This window comes from Schistocerca nitens, chromosome 10, assembly GCF_023898315.1.
Source record: "Schistocerca nitens isolate TAMUIC-IGC-003100 chromosome 10, iqSchNite1.1, whole genome shotgun sequence".
In the NCBI taxonomy this organism is placed as follows: Eukaryota; Metazoa; Arthropoda; class Insecta; order Orthoptera; family Acrididae; genus Schistocerca; species Schistocerca nitens.
In genome coordinates, this window is record NC_064623.1 from 52,652,848 (window position 1) to 52,672,145 (window position 19,298).

Sequence of the window (19,298 nt, forward strand, 5' to 3'; positions counted from 1 at the left end):
TCATATAAAACACATTGATACTGCAATTAAACGAACATTAGTGAGGATACTTAAAATTCATTTTCCTCAAATTCAAGATTACAGCCCTTAGAGGCTTTTTTTAATTTCAAGTCTTCAATTGCACCTACAGGTATAAATAAATAAAAATAAATCTGTAACCATTCTGAATAGAACATATGTCTATATAAACTTTTTAGCTTCAAATTCCTATTCTGTCATCTTCCAAATAGTTGGTCATTTCTACAAGAACATCCTCTGTAAATGGAAACACCCACAGTATGATTGTGGCAAACTATGCGTCTACTGTTGGAGACACTGTATTTTTCCAAAACGTCTATCAAAGCTTTGTTACATTATGTAAAATGTCCTGAGTGGGCCAAACTAAACCAATCCTGATACAGGAGATGATGTTCAATGTAGCTACACTTTGTCATCCACTCAGGGAACTAAGAACAAAGCTCAAGTTGTACAAGTGATTTCCATCTTTGCTCATATATCCATTACTTTGGTTAGACTTATCTCGTACATGCGAACACAGGAAAAGGCTCTACTGTTGCCTCTGGCGGTGCCAAAGAACTAATAGTGTCCATTAATTCTCACTTTTTCACATACTGTATGACTGGATTCCTGTCTGAGATCATATTTTTCAGGAGGTAACAAAATGCTGACAGCGTACTGAAGCAAAAGTGCTGCACAGCCCACAGAGGACAGAGTGATACCAAAGCAATGCTACATGTTTATGTATGTGCCTGCAGGCTGGGTCTCCACTGTAGTTTACATCGGTGACCTGCACCCTGTTAAGTAACCTAGTATTGTAACCTTTCAGTACCCGCAGCCATTCATTATATGCTCACAGAATATAAACAATCAAACGCGAACAAGCCGATGCCCGAGGGACAGCACGGGAGCTCTGAACACGGACCATGTGAGCCCCGGAGCGTGACCTCCTGGGAGACTGGAAGATCGCCGGAAGAGGTGCGAGTTGCTTCATAGCCCTATTTGCTGAGCTGCATCTGCAGTTTGGCATCAATGAGTATCTCATCCCCTGACCTGGAAAAAAAGCAAAGAATTGCACACTGTCATATTTCTAGTTTCTCCATTGTTTTGAGAGTGCTGCTCTTCTGCAACTGTGTAATGAATTGATGAATAATAAACTCCAGTGGCTAAAAAAAATCTTTATTTTACTCTGTGAACAATATTAGATTTTATATTGAAGCCATTTTGTAGTGAGATCTGAAACTGACATTATAAATGCCAGCAATGGGTGAACATAATGATATAACGAATATTTAAGTAATTCCCATTACAGGAATCCAGGAGCAGTGCACGCTACAAAACATCAGTTTTCTGGATGTATGCCACTCCATACTTACAGCTTCGCTTAAAGGCAATAGACATTTTACGACTGCATTTAGTTGTTAGTGAACATGACCTTATATTGTATGCAATCCATGTTGCAACCATGAAATTCCAGCAGTCTCTACAGTTTCCTGTGTTCTAACTTTCTCCCTCTCACACTAGACGATGCAACATTACGCTTGCAGTGGTCGGTACATCCAGACCAACAACTTTAAAATTTAATTAAACCTGAACAACAGCTACCTTTATCTTCTCACTGATAAATCTTGTAATTTAAAATTTATAATATTTCAAACTACACTATTTCTATAACCAAGGAATGTCCATTTTTTTTCTACAATATTATTGGGCACGTCACTTTTAAATCTACCTGACTTTGTTTAACCCAGGCACAAGGTAAGCTACATTTTTCTGCAATTATTCTGCACATGCATAAAGTTTTTTCACATTGAAACTTTTATACTATTGTTACACAAATAATTATTCATTTACAATGGTGCTTTCAGATTCCACTAGAAAATGGCTTAAGCATTAATGCCAAAACTGGTCATTGATTACAGTAAAGAACTTTTAATGAACTTGACTGGTTTACTCTGCTACGATATTTTCACTCACACATGTGTCCCTATAAATAATTGGGGTGCAAACAATTACAGAGGAATATCACTACTAGAAGTCAGCTACAAGATCCTGGCGTATCTCTTCTTGAAGGGAGTAGAAGAACAGATAGAAAGTACTCTTGCAAACCATCAAGTGGGCTTTAGGAAAGGAAGAGAAGGTTATAGAATAGATTTTTATCCTCAAAGAATTGCTGGAACACAGTTCTGTAAGATATTAACAAATGATATTAGCCTTTGAGGACTCCACAGAAGGCCTATAACTCCACTTGCAGACAGACTCCTGGAAAAACCTAGAAGAATGGAGGACTAGACTGCATTACAAGAGTACTGTTAACAGAAATTGTTGGAAGAGTGTGAAATCATGACTAGTGTCAAACAGAGTGATATACTGTCACCAGCTGCACTCAAAATAGCACTGGATGAACATATGGAATAACAAAAGTGCATTCACAAAGCATCTCAAACAACAAACATACATCCAAGAACATTAATGATAAGCTCCAAATCCTTCACCATGCAAAGAAATAGAAGAAAATGAATATGCTAGAAGAGAGAAAGTTTTTTTGTCATTTTAAAATCAGCTCGGTACTCTTATCAATGAAGAAAGTATCTCAATAACTTTACTCTAAGTTTGCTTATAGCTAATAAAAATCAAAACAGCAATTACATTTGTATTTTTCACACCGACAAGTAGGAGCATTTACTTTGCCTATATTACAAGTGAAATTTTTATTACTTTTTTTCTGAGAATACATGCAAATAAGCACGCATAGATCTGAAGCACAATGTGTGAACACACTGCAATTTTCATACGTTTGGTCCTAAAGACATCAGAAAGGTATAAAATCCAAATAGTTCAAGCATATGCAGCTACTTACAGTCATTCTGATGAAGAGACAAGAGTCCTTCTATGGATGCCTGACAGAAACCCGTGAAAAAGCAAGGCATTGTTTACATAAATTCATAATTGGTGACTTAAATTCCAAAGTTGGAACATACAAGGAACGTAATTCAGTTATTGGCAAATATGGAATAAATGGCAGAAATGACAGGTGAGAGATTGGTCAATTTGCAGAATGAGTGAGAAAGAAAATATGTCAAAAAACTCAAAGAATGGAAAAAGGAATTTCAAGAAAGAATTATGGGAAAATTAAAAGAAAGGGAAGCAGAAGCAGTAACAAAGGTACTAATCATAACAGCTGAAACAGTGGGAGGTTTATGTAGATCTCAAAACCAACCAAATAAGCTGACAAATAAAATGGTAAGGTTGATGGACAAGAGATGAAAAATGAAAGGAGAAACAAAGATAAGGGAAAATACACAAAACTGTGGGAGGCTCTGAGAAAAAACAGCATGAAGAAAGACACAATTATGAAAAAGATATGCTGAAAGCCAGTTTTGAAAATAAATCTAGTTTAAAGACGGTCAAGCAAAAGCTTACAATTTGAAAGAGACAACTAATAGCATTCGACACAAAAATCAAGGCTGAATTACAAAAAATGCAGAAATACTCAACTATAACAGAAATTGTTATAGTAACCTGTACAGCAAAGTCAATGATGATACCTTAATCTTAGAAGAATTGGGTGCATCTGCAAAATCCCAGAAATACTCCCCTCAGAAGTAAAACATGCTACAGACAAGATGGAAAAAGGAACTGCCTCAGGTAGTGATGAGCTCTCAGCTGAATCTATGAAGCATTTAGCTAAAATATTTTCAGGTTATTTACACACTGGAACACTGCCAAGAAATTAGAATAAACCCAAAATAATCCTAATACTTAGGAAAGCACGACGTACAACATTTTCACTAGAATTTTGAATACCAGAATTGATACTACACTTGACACGACTCAGTCCACTGAAGAAGATGGGTTTAGCATGAGCTTTAGTTACACTGTGACGTCTCAGCTTTGTCGCAAAGTACGATTGTCTCAACATTAGAATTTTAACTGTGGAAAAGCAGACACAGTACATTGTACCTAATCTGAAAAGGTATGAGGATGGCTGTAAAAGACCAAAATTGTTGACTGACTGAATTGAATCAAAGATGTGCCGGAAATAAATAAATAAATAAATAATTAGCAACAACTCTTAGAAAGGCACATTAGAAACTGCTTTGCCCTGTCTGATTTTCTTCGTACTCACAGGATTGACGGTCAATGTCTGGACATCAGTTTCCTAAAGCAATACAATGCAGTTCTCAGAAAATGTTGAAAATATAACCTCTAAAGACAAGAAGATTTCAGAGTGCTGTTAAGTAGAAAACATTTCTAGCTTATAAATCTATTCATTGCTAGCTCAGTGCATAATATCATAGATTTGTAATTTCAAGTTCCCTGTTCAAATTTCACTAGTAGCAAACTCTTATTTAAATTTTGTATTTATTAACGAATAGAAATCTTAATCAACAAATACTGAATTATAATTTCTTAATAGTAATATAACATATTTACTATATTTTTATTTTTAATTACTGGTTTATGAAAATAAATTAAAATTTAATGTGGACATGCAAAATTCCTTTTGAACAATGGCAACTCCAGATAGGAATATCAACAATGTAGGCAAAGAGAGTGCTGTGTACTGTAAAGATAACATGTTTAAGTTGCAGACAGGCACAATTAAAAGACCCTTACACATAAGCTTTCAGCAACAGCCTTTGTCGGAAAAAGAGAAACGTGCACCATTTATCCACACAAGCAAGAGCACCTCACACACATATGACTGATCTCCAGCAGCTCGGGCCACAATGACAATGGCAGTCTGTGTGCGTGAGGTGTGCTTGCTTGTGTGAATGAATGGTGTGTGTGTTCCTCTTTTCCGATGTAGGCTGTGGCTGAAAGCTTGCATGTAAGTGTCTTAATTGTGCCTGTCTGCACCTTATCATGTTATTTTTACAGTAAGTAGCAATTTATCTTTTCCTACAGTGTTGATATTTTATTTTCTGGTTAGGTGACATTCAACAACCATTAAGTAATTGGAAAAAAGTGACACACTTTAATCATCAGCTATTTTTATTTATACCTCACACGTGCGTGCGCACACGCGCACGGGCGCGCACACACGCACACGCACGCACAGGCACACACGCACACAAATATTTATTTCTATCTCTAGAAATTAAAAAAGTATTTTATTTTCTATTTGATGTTTTGCATTTGTATGCCAACATTACATTTATTGTGAATGCTTGCATTCACATGTAAACAGTGAAAATGCAAAGATTTCATTTTTGCTAAAAAATTATAATTCTATATCCATGACATAACATTTTTGTTTGTTAGTAAATACGGACTTTAACATAAAAGTGCAAAAGTATACTATTGTGAGATTCAAACTAACAATTTTATGATTACAGTCATATTATGCTATGCATCCATGTACTGGCAAACACATTAATAACCCAAAAATGTCTTTCGATTGTGCCTGTTTGCAACTTAACATGCCTTCTTTAAGGGACTCCGGAAAGGCTCAAAATCATGGGAAGTTCAATTTTTACTTTTTTGCGTTTTCTGAATCTGCAGACTATTACCTTTTAATAGATATATAATTTATTCAATTCCGAAGACTACAACTATTTTTAAATTTTTTTTGAAATGTGTTCTACATGGGCGTGACCCACTGTGGCGCTGTTAAACTGCTGTCAAATGGTGGTGTTATTAACGTCCGTGTTCATCAGGTACATTTTAGTGATGTGAGATAAAGTATGTGTTGTGGCTAACCTGTGATGGTTCAATATATATCGCTGGTGTGATTGTCGATTGTTTCATGTTTATTTACTCTGTCGTTATCTCGAAAATATTCGTAATTAATTCTGTTTCTTGGGTCTCTGTTTTGTTGAAGTATAATAATGAGTAAAAGTAAAGTTATTAGAAATCCTCTGAAGCTTTTAAGAAAAGGAGAAATGTTGGAAAGCCAAAGGTATGTGTTATTACTGTAAACAATAAAGACGATGAAAATCCCCAACATAGCTTGTGTCCCAAAGAAGAAGACAGTGGTGTAAATATAACAAAGGATTGCTAACTGGTGAAGTGTACACTCATAAGCATAGTCTGCCTCATGCAATAATGGAGGTGATAAAACCTATTTTCTAAGACTTAGCAGCACCTGAACTGTTGAAAAAGTGTATTCACGGAAAAACTCAAAACCCCAATGAAAGTGTAAATAGTGTTATATGGTCGAGAATCCCCAAGACTGTATTTGTTGGAATAGAAACACTTCACTTTGGTGTGTATGATGCTGTTGCGACTTTCAATGATGGCAACATTGTAAGGTGCAAGGTATTTAGAAATATGGGAATGAAGATAGGTTCTAACATGGTACGAGCGATGCTTGCTTTAGACAAGGAACGCCTTCAGGCTGCAGACAGGGCTGTAAAGAGTCTAGAAGTACAAGCAAAAGTAAACAGGAGGAGGAACAAGAGGAAGCTGCAGGAGGAGTTTGCAGAGGATGAAGATAATCCATCCTATGGACCTGGAATGCACTAAAAAGTTAATCCAATCTTTGTCGCTCGATTCCCAAAACTTTTATTTTCTCATACTAATTACATGTCTTCTAAGGATCTTCCAAACATATTTGTTTCAAACTTTCAGTAAATGTTACACAGTACCTTCTGCATAATTTAACACAGCCTTTTCCCAAAAAACTGTATATTTTTTAATATATAAATAAAAAATTGCAAAAAAATGTTGTGAATTTTCATTACAATTGAAAAAAAATCATCTTTAATAACTGAACTAAAATTTTGTAAAATCCCTGTGTTAAGTTGTAGCCCATATTCCAATAAATAATCTGTAAAAAGTTCAACTTCCTACCTCAAATACTTTGTGAGGAAAGATGTAATTTATAAGCGTTATTTTAACATTGCAAGTATAGGGCGTTCTGGAGCCCCTTAAGGTAAGTAGAAATCTGTCTTTTTCCTACATTGTCAATATTCCTACCTGGAGTTTCCATTAAATATATATGTAGGCTTCCGCAGCCATTGTCACATTAAAATAAAATTTTTCTGGGTTTGTGACCACATTGTCAATACATATAAATCTACCAATGTTTCAGTCCCTGTTGCAAGCAACCTCCTTCAGAGTGTTTTTGTTTACTACTGAATGCGAAAACTTTGTTTCTTGTATACTGCAGACATGGCTGTTACCTAATTCTGATAGGCTGTTAAGGATGAGGGAAAGGGATGTTAGAAGTCTTTATTGGTGTTTATATTATTTCTTTTCATTGGTGGAAACCCGACTGATTTGTGTTTGCATTACTGCTCACGATTGGTGGAAATCGGTGAATGGAAAACCGGGCAGCAGCTGTGATACGAGTCGTTTTCCTGCTTCCTAGCACTGGCCGAGGCGCACCAGTACTCTACGTACCTGTGGCTGCTGCGGTCTCCCACGTGCCTGTATGTATTGCTTCACACGAGTTATTGTCACGTAGCACTGTTTTTGCTGGCAGCCACACTGTCAGAAGTCGGTACCTGTCTTCTCTGTTTAAAGACTTCTAACATCCCTACCCTTCATCCTAAACAACCTATCAGAATTAGATAACAGCCATGTCTGCAGGTATATAAGAAACAAAGTTTTCTCATTCAGGAGTAAACAAAACACTCTGAAGTAGGTCGCTTGGAACAGGGACCGAAACGTCGGTAGTTTTATATATATTGACAATGCGGTCACAAACCCAGAAAAATTTTATCGAATGGAGTTTCCGTTGTTCGATTTTATCTTCAAAGATTATTTTCTTGAGGTTTTTTGAGAATTACATTCTTCTGCTTTCGAAAGTTGACATCTATAATCAAAGAGGACGGATCCACAAGGTCCCCGATTTAGCATTTGTCAGTAGAGTTGAGACATGGCCCGCCCAAGTGAAATACCTCTAATGTCAGAGTTGTTCGTACAGTGAGGTCCACCCAGTGCTTACCTGATATTGTAGGAGTATAACCGCTTATTGGGGTAGATCATCTCCTCAGGGGTGCCAATGTCTTGGTCGATGTAGAAGAGCCGCATGCGGCCTGGCGTCAGCCCGCAGAAGGAGGTGAGCTTTTGCTTGAGCTCGCACACCGTCTGGGTGACCAGCATGCTGCGCACCTCGCTGCTCTCGCCGTGGGTCACTCGCACCTGTCAACAGTTGCAAAAGTTCTCTTTCAGATGCAATCCGAGAGAAGACGGTGGCCAATTCCCAGCTAATCAGAATTCTGGAATAAACTAGGGTCCTCCAACTGGTTTGACACAGTTTGCAACTACTTCCTCTCCTGTGCCAACCTCTTCAATTCAGAGCAGCCCTTACTCTTATCGTAGTGTTACACTACACTATGTGATCAAAAGTATCCAGACACTCCCAAAGCATATGTTTTTCATATTAGATGCAGTGTGCTGCTACATATAGCCAGGTACTGCATAGCAGCAACCTTATACCCAGGCCGCTGAAACATTGCACTTGACGTTTGCGTATGAAGTTGGCAGCGTAACAAGTGAAGAACGATAGGCGCTAGGCGTTCAGCGTAGGGCGCCAGCCAATCACAGCGCAGTGAGCACTGCTGTTACTCACGTGCTGTGACGTCAAAGTTCCCGCGTTGCCGGCTTTGTTTGGTGAATGTGTATACAACGTGAATTGTATGTTGTTTACCGCGTGTTTTCGTTGTGCTGTGTGCTATATCGTTGTGACTTTTGTTACGTTGAGTGTACATACTTGGAAAATGCCACCGAAAAGACTTCGTTCACCTAGTGACAATCCTTTGCGTCGAGGGGTGCCGCTAAACAGCTAGGCACTGGAGTTGCTACGCAGAACTCGTCAGTTTTACGAGCAGGAGAAAAAACTACGTAAGCATTCATGGACAGCCATCAATTCCTGCCGACAAAGTAGTTGAACGTACGTCAAAAACTCTTGGTATTAGTGCAAGAACCGTAGTAAGTAAGGGAGTATTACTACAAAACTTGGAAGATACTGAAGTGAGCCGTAATGATTCCGAGCTGTCTGGATCAAATAATACATTTTTATCAACTCCGGGAAAGAAGAAAAGGCGGCCTAGTCCTATCACAGATTCAGATTCTTTCCAGACTGATGCAATTCGTAGGCATGTTTATGCTTACTACAGCAGAAAAGAGTATCCGACTGTAGCTAAGTTATTAATCTCTTTAAAAGAAAGTGAACTCTTCAGGGGTGGTAAAACATCACTAAAAATTGTGCTAAAAAATATGGGTTTGCGTTACAAAACGCTAGACGGACGCAAAGTACTGTTAGAGAGGGCACATATTGTTACCGCTCGTAGCATTTTCTTGCACAAAATTGTGGGCAGAGACATTCATTCCATAATTTGGCTAGACGAAACGTGGGTTAATGCCGGGGAAGCTGTCAGTAAATGTTGGACGGATAACACACCCAGCAGTAGCGGCCATCAGCCGACGGGAATAGGAGCTAGATTAATTGTGGTCCATGCAGGCTCCTCCAGTGGTTTTGTTCCTGACGCTCTTTTAGGTTTTAGATAAAAAAAGACTGGTGATTACCATGAAGATATGGATCACACACGATTTGTTGAGTGGTTCAGGAACCTTTTAAAACAATTTCCTGTCCCTACAACAATTGTAATGGACAATGCTCCATATCATTCGGTGATACAGAACAAAGCCCCAACCACAAATGATCGGAAAGAAGTTATGGTGCAGTGGTTACAGGCTCGAAATATTGCAGCGGATATGAGTATGACAAAGGTTCTGTTATATTCTCTTGTTAAAGAAAATAAGCCTACGACACCTACATATGTAGTAGACGAAATTGCCAAGGAGCAGGGTCATACTGTAATAAGGCTGCCACCATATCACTGCCATTTCAACCCTATTGAGTTAATATGGAGTGATGTAAAAATGTATGTAAGGAACAACAAGTCCTTTACAATAACAGAGGTGGAAACGCTGTTGCGTGAAGTAGAGCACGTCGAGAAGCTTATACGAGCAGCACAGACAATAGAAGGTATTATAAGTGGCCATGAACAATTAATTATTTGTCTTGCTGATGATGATGATGAAGACGGTTTTGGCGATGAATCGGACAACAGTGACGATGGCGAGCTGGATGGAATTGCGCCATTATCGCTGTCAATTGGTGAGTGAAAAATTGCTAATATTGGTTATTTATTGCAATCTCGGTTATTATTTATTTTGTAAACTACGTACATTATTGATTTTAAAGTACCAGTCGTCAGATGCTTGTTTTTTGTATTTCTTTGCTCCGTTATCGAAAGGGTGCGCATCGTTGTGCTTTTACATGCATTATTATACGGTTGTTTACTTCCTGTCATTGTAGTACAACTAAAAACGAGTTTTTATATACACTGTAATTGCTCAATCGCTTGCATTTACGAGACGGGACGGGAAACTGTAGTGTCTGCTGTGTGTATAGAGGCTGCTGTTGCAACATCGCTATTACAGTATAGCCAACCTAACTAGACAAAATGCGAACTGTCAAGTGCAATGTTTCGCCGGCGGGGGTATAGTAGATATTAGACATTGTGAGAGAGCAGAATGGGGCACTCCGCAGAACTCACAGGCTTCGAATGTGGTCAGGTGATTGGGTGTCACTAGTGTCATACGTATGTATGCGAGATTTCCACACTCCCAAACGTCCCTACGTCTGCTGTTTCTAGTGTGATAGTGAAGTGGAAACATGAAGGGATGTGTACAGCACAAAAGCACACAGGCCAACCTCATCTGTTCACTGTCAGAGACGTTGCAGAGGTCGCAATGTGTAACAGACAGACATCTATCCAAATCCTCACAAAGGAATGCCAAAGTGCATCACTATCCACTGCAAGTACTATGACAATTACGCAGGAGGTGAGAAAACTTGGATTTCATGGTCAAGTGGCTGCTCATAAGACACATATCATGCCAGTAAATGCCACGCGATGTCTCGCTTAGTGTAAGAAGTGTAAACATTGGACGACTGAACAGTGGGAAAATGTTGTGTGGAGTGAGGAATCATGGTAAAAAATGTGGCGATTTGATGGCAGGGTGTGGGTATGGCGAATGCCCAGTGAACGTCACCTGCCAGCGTGTGTAGTGCCAATAGTAAAATTTGGAGGTGGTGGTGTAACGGTGTGGTCGTGTTTTTCATGGAGGGGGGTTTGCACTCCTTGTTGTTGTGTGTGACACTAACACAGCACTGGCCTACATTGATGTTTTAAGCACCTCCTTGCTTCCCACTGCTGAAGAGCAATTCTGGGATGGCGAATGCATTTTTCAAAATGATGTAGGACCTGTTCATAATGCAGGGCCTGTGGCAGAGTGGTTACACGACAATAACATCCCTGAAATGGACTGGCCTGCACAGAGACTGACCTGAATCCTACGGGACACCTTTGGGATGTTTTGGAACCCTGACTTCGTAACAAGCCTCACCGACTGACATCGACACCTTTCCTCAGTGCAGCACTCTGAAGAACGGGCTGCCATTCTGCGAGAAATCTTCCAGCACCTGATTGAACGTATCCAAGCGAGAGTGGAAGCTGTGGGCCAAGACCATATTGAATTCCAGCGTTACCAATGGAGGGCACCACAAACTTTTAAGTCATTTTCAGCCAGGTGTCCAGATACTTTTGATCACATAGTGTATCTGTTCAAAAGTATACAGAAATCCCGTTGTAACACACAACTGTCCACTAGATATGACGAGCCTGTATAAAAGGAGGTGGGGAGTATTGTGATGTCAGCAGAGCAGCAGTACCCAGCAGAATGAGTCAGCCTGGAGAAGTCAGTGACTTCAAACGTGGCCTAGCCACTGGTTGTCACCTGTGTAGCATATCCATCCGGGACATTTCAACCCTTTTGAAGCTGCACAGGTTGAATGTTGGTGATGTGATTGTGAAGTGGAAATACGAAGGTGCAATCACAGCTATAACAAGACTACGCAGACACCTCGTATTGCCAGACAGGAACCGTCGAGCATCGCAGAGGGTGCTTTAAAAAAAAAAAAATCACAGAAAATCCACAGAAAGAATCACACTCGAGTTCTAAAGCACTACTGACATTCCAGTTTGGACAGTGATTGTGTGTAGGGAGTTAAAAAGAGTCGGGTACAACAGTGGAACAGTTCCTCGTAAGCCACATTTCTTTAGTCAGTAGGAAGCAACAATTGAGGTGGAGTACAGAGCAATGCAACTGGACAGTGTATTATTGGACACAAATGATTTGGAGTGATGTACCATGTTATACCATGTGGCAGTCTGTCAGAAGGCTTTGCATTTGTCGAGTGCGTGGAGAATGTTACGTGCCACCGTGCATACAGCTGAAAGTGAAGTATGGAGTAGGTCATTTTACAGCACGGGGTTGTCTGGCTCTGTTTGGTTCAAGTGGCTCTAAGCACTATGGGTCTTAACATCTGAGGTCATCAGTCCTCTAGACTTAGAACTACTTAAACCTAAGTAACCTAAGGACATCACACACATCCATGCCCGAGGCAGGATTTGAACCTCCAACCATAGCAGCAGTGCGGTTCCGGACCGAAGCGCCTAGAACTGCTCGGCCACAGTGGCCGGCTGCTCTGTTCGGTTACAGCCCCCTATTGCGCTTAAGAAAATGCTACAAGCAGGATACAAACACATTTTACAGCTCGTGCACTGCACACAGCAATGGAACAGTTTGGAGACTGTATTAGTACAACAACGCACCCAGTCATACAGCACCATGTGTGAGGAAATGGTTTGTGGACAGTAATATTCCTGAAATGGACAGATCTGCCTAGAGTCTAACCTGAACCCAATGGAACACCTTTGGGTTGAGTTAGACCATTGACTTTATTCCAGACCCAAGTGTCCAACAACACTGCTTTCTCTAGTTTTGGCTTTTGAGGAAGAATGGGCTGCCATTCCTCCACAGACATTCAGACACCTCACTGAAAGTATCTTCAGCAGAATTCAAGCTGTCATAAAAATAAAAGTTGGACACACCCCATATTAATGACCACTGACTCTGGATAGGTATATGGATACTTTTGATGAGATACACTATTTATTATATATATTTTTATATCTATCTTCTCCTGCAATTTTTGCCTTTCATAGCTCCCTCTGATACCATGAAAGTCACTCCCTGATCTACTTTTATGTTCATACTCAGCAAAACAGTGAAGCACGTGACAGTGTATTTCTCATTGTACAAGTTATTAAGACCTTTTCTCATTTCATTTACGTATGAAGTGGTTAAATGCCTCTGTGCCTGCTGTAAGCTGTCTAATCATATGCTCACGATTCTTATGGGGAGCAATAGGTGGAAGGTGCTAGTATAGTCCTAGATTCAGCACTAAAGCTGGTTCTTGAAACTTACTAAGTGGGCTTTCATGGGATGTTTCACATCTGTCTTGAAGCCTTAACCAGTCCAGTTCTTTCAGCATCTCCAAGATGCTCTCTAAGGGTCAGATAACAACGTCTCACATTGTGTGGGAATCACGGTAATATAGTGTGAGTATAAGGGAGAGTAGACACCAGGGCAAATAGAGATTTGGGAACCTCCTGGAAGTGTACTCGGATAGCCAAAGTAGTTAAGGTGACCACTCGCGACAATCAGGAAATCCGGTTCTAGTCCCATTCCGGGCACAAATTTTCTACAGCTGATATGGAACCGTAATCCCAATATGCATCTTCATTTATAAACCTGTGACCATTCGTGCTGTCCTTTTCTGCATATATTCAATATGCTATTAGTGCAATTTGGTATGGGGCCCCACACTTAAAAATATTCTAAGATGGGTCACATGAGTGCTTTGTAAGCAGTCTTCTTTGTAGACTACGTGCATTCCTGTAGTATGTAATTGTAGGGGTAGATACAGACATCTATCAATGGACTGACGTCTGCCCCCTGCCTTAACTACGACTGAACCTATGACAGTGTTCCATTTCATATCCCTGCAACTTGTTACACCCAGATATTTGTATGAGCTGATGAATTCTAACTGTGACTTATTTACATTATAAGATACTACATTTTTTAGTTTTCTGAAGTGCCAAATTTTATATTCCAGTCCCATTCCAGCACAAATTTAGAGTTTAATAAGCAGAGGTTTTCATGTTATCCTTTCACCCTGAATCTAAATCCCACTTCTCGAACTGTCTTTCCTTTGTTTCTTTAATTTACAGATTGAATAGCAGATGAGAAAGACTGCATCTGTACCTTAACCCTGTTTATTTCCAGGCACTTCTTCCTGTGTCTTACATAATTTTTGTTCTCTGCTCATTCTTGTAATGTAGTACTTTATCTGTATTTCCTACACTGTTTTCTAAGGATCTCAAACATCTGGCGCGGTTTTACATTGTCAAACACTTTTTGGAGGTCAGTAAATCTTGTGAAAGTGCCTTGTCTGTTCTTCCAGCCTTGCTTCCCCTCTTAAGAGTAATGCCGGATTGCCTCTCTGGTGCTTTTACCTTTCATAAAGTGTACCTTCTTTGCCATCTAACATATCATCAACTGAATGTTTGACAGTCATTCATGGGTGGTGATCTTTTAGGATGTATACTCACTATATTAGTTAATCTGAGTAATTATGAAAGGAGACTTGTGAATTTTAGTTACACAACTTGCAACATATTTAGCTTATTGACCTTTGTTGTTAACACTATACAATTCATTGCAAGCAAGTCGATCATCAATGGTATTTAACAAAAATAAACACACACAAAGTGAAAATTACACTCAATGGTGTCACGTGTGGTCACTCGACAATTGTTTAAAGTAATCAGTAAACACCAGAACAAGACTGTTGGAGAAGAAAATCTACAAGACTTATGAAGCACAAACCAAGTTGGTAGGCTTACAAATGTAACTGGTAATGGCAATACACACTTTACATAATAGCAGCTAAGGTGGTTACTTACTAGTTTATTTCAAAATGGTTCAAATGGCTCTGAGCACTATGGGACTTAACATCTATGGTCATCAGTCCCCCTAGAACTTAGAACTACTTAAACCTAACTAACCTAAGGACATCACACAACACCCAGCCATCACGAGGCAGAGAAAATCCCTGACCCCGCCGGGAATCGAACCCGGGAACCCGGGCGCGGGAAGCGAGAACGCTACCGCATGACCACGAGATGCGGGCTAGTTTATTTCAGATTTAAACATGCCCCTACTTGCTCCACTGTCTAAATTGAGTGAGCACTGGACTACAACTGCCTTATCTGTTCCCTACTGGCAAGCATCACATCATGTGTAATAAATATAAAAATCGCCATAAACTCCAATTTATTTTATAGGCTATTAGTTTCGGCAATATAATGCACAGTCATCAGGCCATCTATTCTAGATAATGGCCGAATTTTTGAGTGACAAAATGTACGTACATCATACACAGAAAATAGCCAGTCTTCACGCCAGTTTACATGTGCACGACTGTAGCAACAGCTAGCTGTCGAAGTGTGCTAAGGTTGTGCTTACATAAACTGGTGCGAAGGTTGGTTATTTTTTCACATATGACGTACATACAATTTGTCATCTGAGAATTCAGCCACTATCTAGAACAGAGGGCCTGATGACTGTGCATTATACTGCTGAAACTGATAGCCTATAAAATAGGTTGAAATAAACTTACAGCTGATGGCTTTTTTTATGTTTGGTACCTTCATATCAGCTGCTGTTCTGCCATTCAACATAGCAAGAATGGACACACGTATCACATCATGTGTTTCATCTCCACCCAGCCGGCAACTCACTGACATATCCCCACATTACCTGTGCACCTCAGTAGGAGGCAGACAGCAGAAAGGTAACTGCTTCCATCACATGACAATCACTTTCCAAAACTTGAACAAGTGCTACTGACATTGCTTAGGAGTTTTATTTGCTTTCTCATTGTGGTCATGTAAATCGTCACCACCCAGTGATATCTACCCCCACAGCTTTATCAGTTGTCATTTTAGGTGAACCAACCTACCCACACTAGATTATGTGTAAGATGGGTTAAAGACAGAACTAACCTATTTTTAACCAATCCCACAAATAATAAAGTAATGGTGGGAGGCTGGCTGGCTGGCTGGCTGACTATGCATAAACAACACTGAACAATCTGATGCCACAGATATGTATTAGTGACTGAGGAGTGGAAAATGTAGCATTAATTATTGGTGAAATTAGCATTTTTGTAAAAATGATTATATTTACAAATTTAAAAGACTGTCACAACTTTCCCAAAGACAAAATTGTTCATAAAAGAAAATGGATATTGGAAATATTCTCTATATTAAGAGCTTGTCGAGTGGAATTTATTTATTTATTTATTTATTTATTTATTTATTTTTCCAAAAATGGTATTTGCTTTTTTTCCGTTTTGGAACTATTTACGCTTGTAAGGTGAACCAATATCTTTGATGTTGTAATGTACTGTGCTCCTTACTTACTGCTGACATCTGGAACTTTTGCAGTTGAGCACACCTTTTCTCTGCTTGAACACTGTCTTGCTGATAATGGCAACAATGCAGTAGTGGTCAAGGGCCGTCTTGGTGGAGGCAGGAGAATCACTGTTGGGCTTCAGCACGGAGTGGTCGAGCACAGCCACATTGTATATAAGTAGTATGAAGAATTTGCTAGACAGCGTAATTAAGAATTGGAAGTGTTGTCTCATCAGAGAGGAAAAGTGTTTCAGTAATTCAGTCATTTCATGGAAATGTGCGCTGGAATAATGATGGATTCATGGAGAGACTTACTGATAAGAATTTAAATCCGAAGGTTTCCATAACTAGTGATTACCAGTTTCATTAATGTGAAAAAACAACATACCAATGGTTACTTCAGAATGATTGCAAAATAAGTTTAACTGTTGACATATGACTGGGTGAGTTTAGACAATGTTAGGGAAGTGTTTTATGTGGTAAAGGGATAACAAAATGAAGTACTCTGACTTGTACTGTTATTAATTCAAAGTGACTTTCTTCAGTATTTGAAAAGTATAAGGGACGCGTATTTGTATTAGGCACACGGTCAGGTTTATTCTGGACTGAAGTGTGTTCTCTACTAAAGTTCCCATACTTGAGTCTGATAACTGCAAAGATTAATCTAAATTTAACAGAAGACACTAAGGAGCTTTACAAGCCTTTAACAAATGATTCTGTTGAGAATTAGCAGCATTTTCTTGCCCGTGAACAGGGCGATTCTCTGATTTAAGGTTTTTCTTGACATTATATTCCTTTTCCCACTCAATTTGGTAGTTACGAAATCTGCACAACACTGATTTTGAATCTGCAGCATATCAACCCAGATTAGCATATTGCAGAATGCTGAAGATACAACTGGAAAGGTAATTAAGAGCAGAAGTTGAACCGAAACAAGTGCTGCTTCACTCTCGTAGGGCAGCCAGCCTGTACCCTTGTTCTATGTTTCTGCATAAGCAGAACTGATACACGATCAGATCACAGGGATTATCGATCCCTTCTGGTGATGTGAGAGTTGTGCTCTTACCCGACAGACTAGGGATAACTTCCTGGCAGATCAAAACTGTGTACCGGACCGAGACTCGAACTCGGGACCTTTGCCTTCGCGGGCAAGTGCTCTACCATCTGAGCTACCCAAGCATGGCTCACACCTCGTCTTCACAGCCTTACTTCTGCCAGTACCTCGTATCCTACCTTCCAAACTTTACAGAAGCTCTCCTGCGAACCTGTAAGTTTGGAAGGTAGGAGACGAGGTATTGGCAGAAGTAAGGCTGTGAGGACGGGGCGCGAGTTGTGCTTGGGTAGCTCAGATGGTAGAGCACTTGCCCGCAAAAAGCACAGGTCCCGAGTTTGAGTCTCGGTCCGGTACATAGTTTTGATCTGCCAGGAAGTTTCATATCACCGCACACTCCGCTGCAGAGTGAAAATCTCATTCCGGAGACTGAGGATAGTCTCTCCACTCGTTTCACAAGAGGTAAAGGAAACAGTGAGCAATGCACACCCCAAAACAAAGAGAAGTGCACAATGCACTCAGCAATGCTTACAGTGCAATTGCTTGCTGAGGTTGGTGGTAGCATCATAAACAATACTGCTCAGCCTGACTTCTACCGGTAGCCAATGTAACCATAGGTCAAAATTCCACTGCCACCTAAATCTATCACATTAAAATGTCTGCATAATACTAACTTGGGCTAGCATACAGATGTGTGTGTTTTTGTTCTGAGACACTAGGTCTCACAGCTGTGTCCTATGTTGCTATACATGATGCTTATCTTACAGAGACTATTCAATCCCCCAAAGCTGACACTGTAGCAGAGCGGGACTTGTGAGCGCAGTGACGCATCGCTGCATTCGTAAGTAGGTGTGCTCTTCATTTTGCAAATGCAGTCTTATGCACATTCTCTTCCCAAACTGGCTTCATCAGTCGATGGGCAACACCACCTATATTTATATGCAATAAATAAAGCTATTTCAAACTATCTTTGATAAAATAGTTCATCTGGATTCAGTTCACTATGATATAACATTTATTATGTAAATTCACATTTTGAGGCAGAATTCACATCAACAGGGTGATGCAGAGCTAACACTCACATTTCAAACGTAAACAGCATGCTGACAAGGTGCCACGATAGCTAGTCATAAATATGGGGGTGGGGGGGGGGGGGTGTACAGTGCATGGTAGAGGAGGGAGAGATTACATTTCATGACATGTGCTGCCACAGTATATCAGTTGCAGTGGAACATTTGAATGTGCCACACCTTTCTACCTTCCGTTATGGAAGTGCAGTGTGACTATATTGGTAAACACAGACATGCACTGTCTCACAGTACCATACTGGCTTGGGTGAAGAATTTGATAGCATGGTAGACATGAAATATTGAGCTCCAGAACAGTGCAGATGCCACAGAACCTGCAGACTGTACACAGTCCTTGATGTTCGGCATGCCAGCAATCTCGCATTTTAGGCATCAGTAGAAGTAGTTTAAATATAATGCTAAAAGTGATAAAATTTCACCCTTTCGAACTGCAAGTTGTGCAATAAGTTAACGAAAGAGACAAGGAAGTGAGACTTGTTTTCTCACGATGAGTGGTTTTTTTACAGGAAAACCCAGACATTCTGAATAATTTGCCAATGACCAACACATGCACATTTTCATGTTTCTGGCTGGGTAACCAAACGGAATGTGTGGCGCTGGTCACCAGTGAACCCTAAGGGACACCATGAAGACCCCTTGTACTCTCTTAAAGAGGAGTTTGGTGTGGTGTTGGTGCTTTGGAAACTGTAGACCCGTATATCTTTGAAAATGACAATGAACAAACAGTGATGGTTGATTCATGTAAGTGACTCCATTGGGAGGTTTTGTTGACAAAAAGTCACAACAGTTTGGCAATAAAACCTATATTTCCAG

At 39.9% G+C, this 19,298-nt stretch overlaps 1 protein-coding gene across 2 annotated transcripts in view; it reads right to left on the minus strand.

Moving 5' to 3' along the window:
- Positions 1-204: 204 nt before the first annotated feature.
- LOC126209779 (tubulin-specific chaperone cofactor E-like protein) overlaps positions 205-19,298 on the minus strand; it is an 81,307-nt gene continuing 62,213 nt past the window's right edge. For both annotated transcript variants that reach the window (XM_049938909.1, XM_049938910.1), the window contains exons 8-9: positions 7,895-8,091; positions 205-1,050 (exon numbers count right to left, since the gene is read on the minus strand). In XM_049938909.1, coding sequence (XP_049794866.1) covers positions 996-1,050; positions 7,895-8,091 — 252 coding nt within the window. In that variant the 3' untranslated portion in view covers positions 205-995. The remainder of the gene's footprint in view (positions 1,051-7,894; positions 8,092-19,298) is intronic.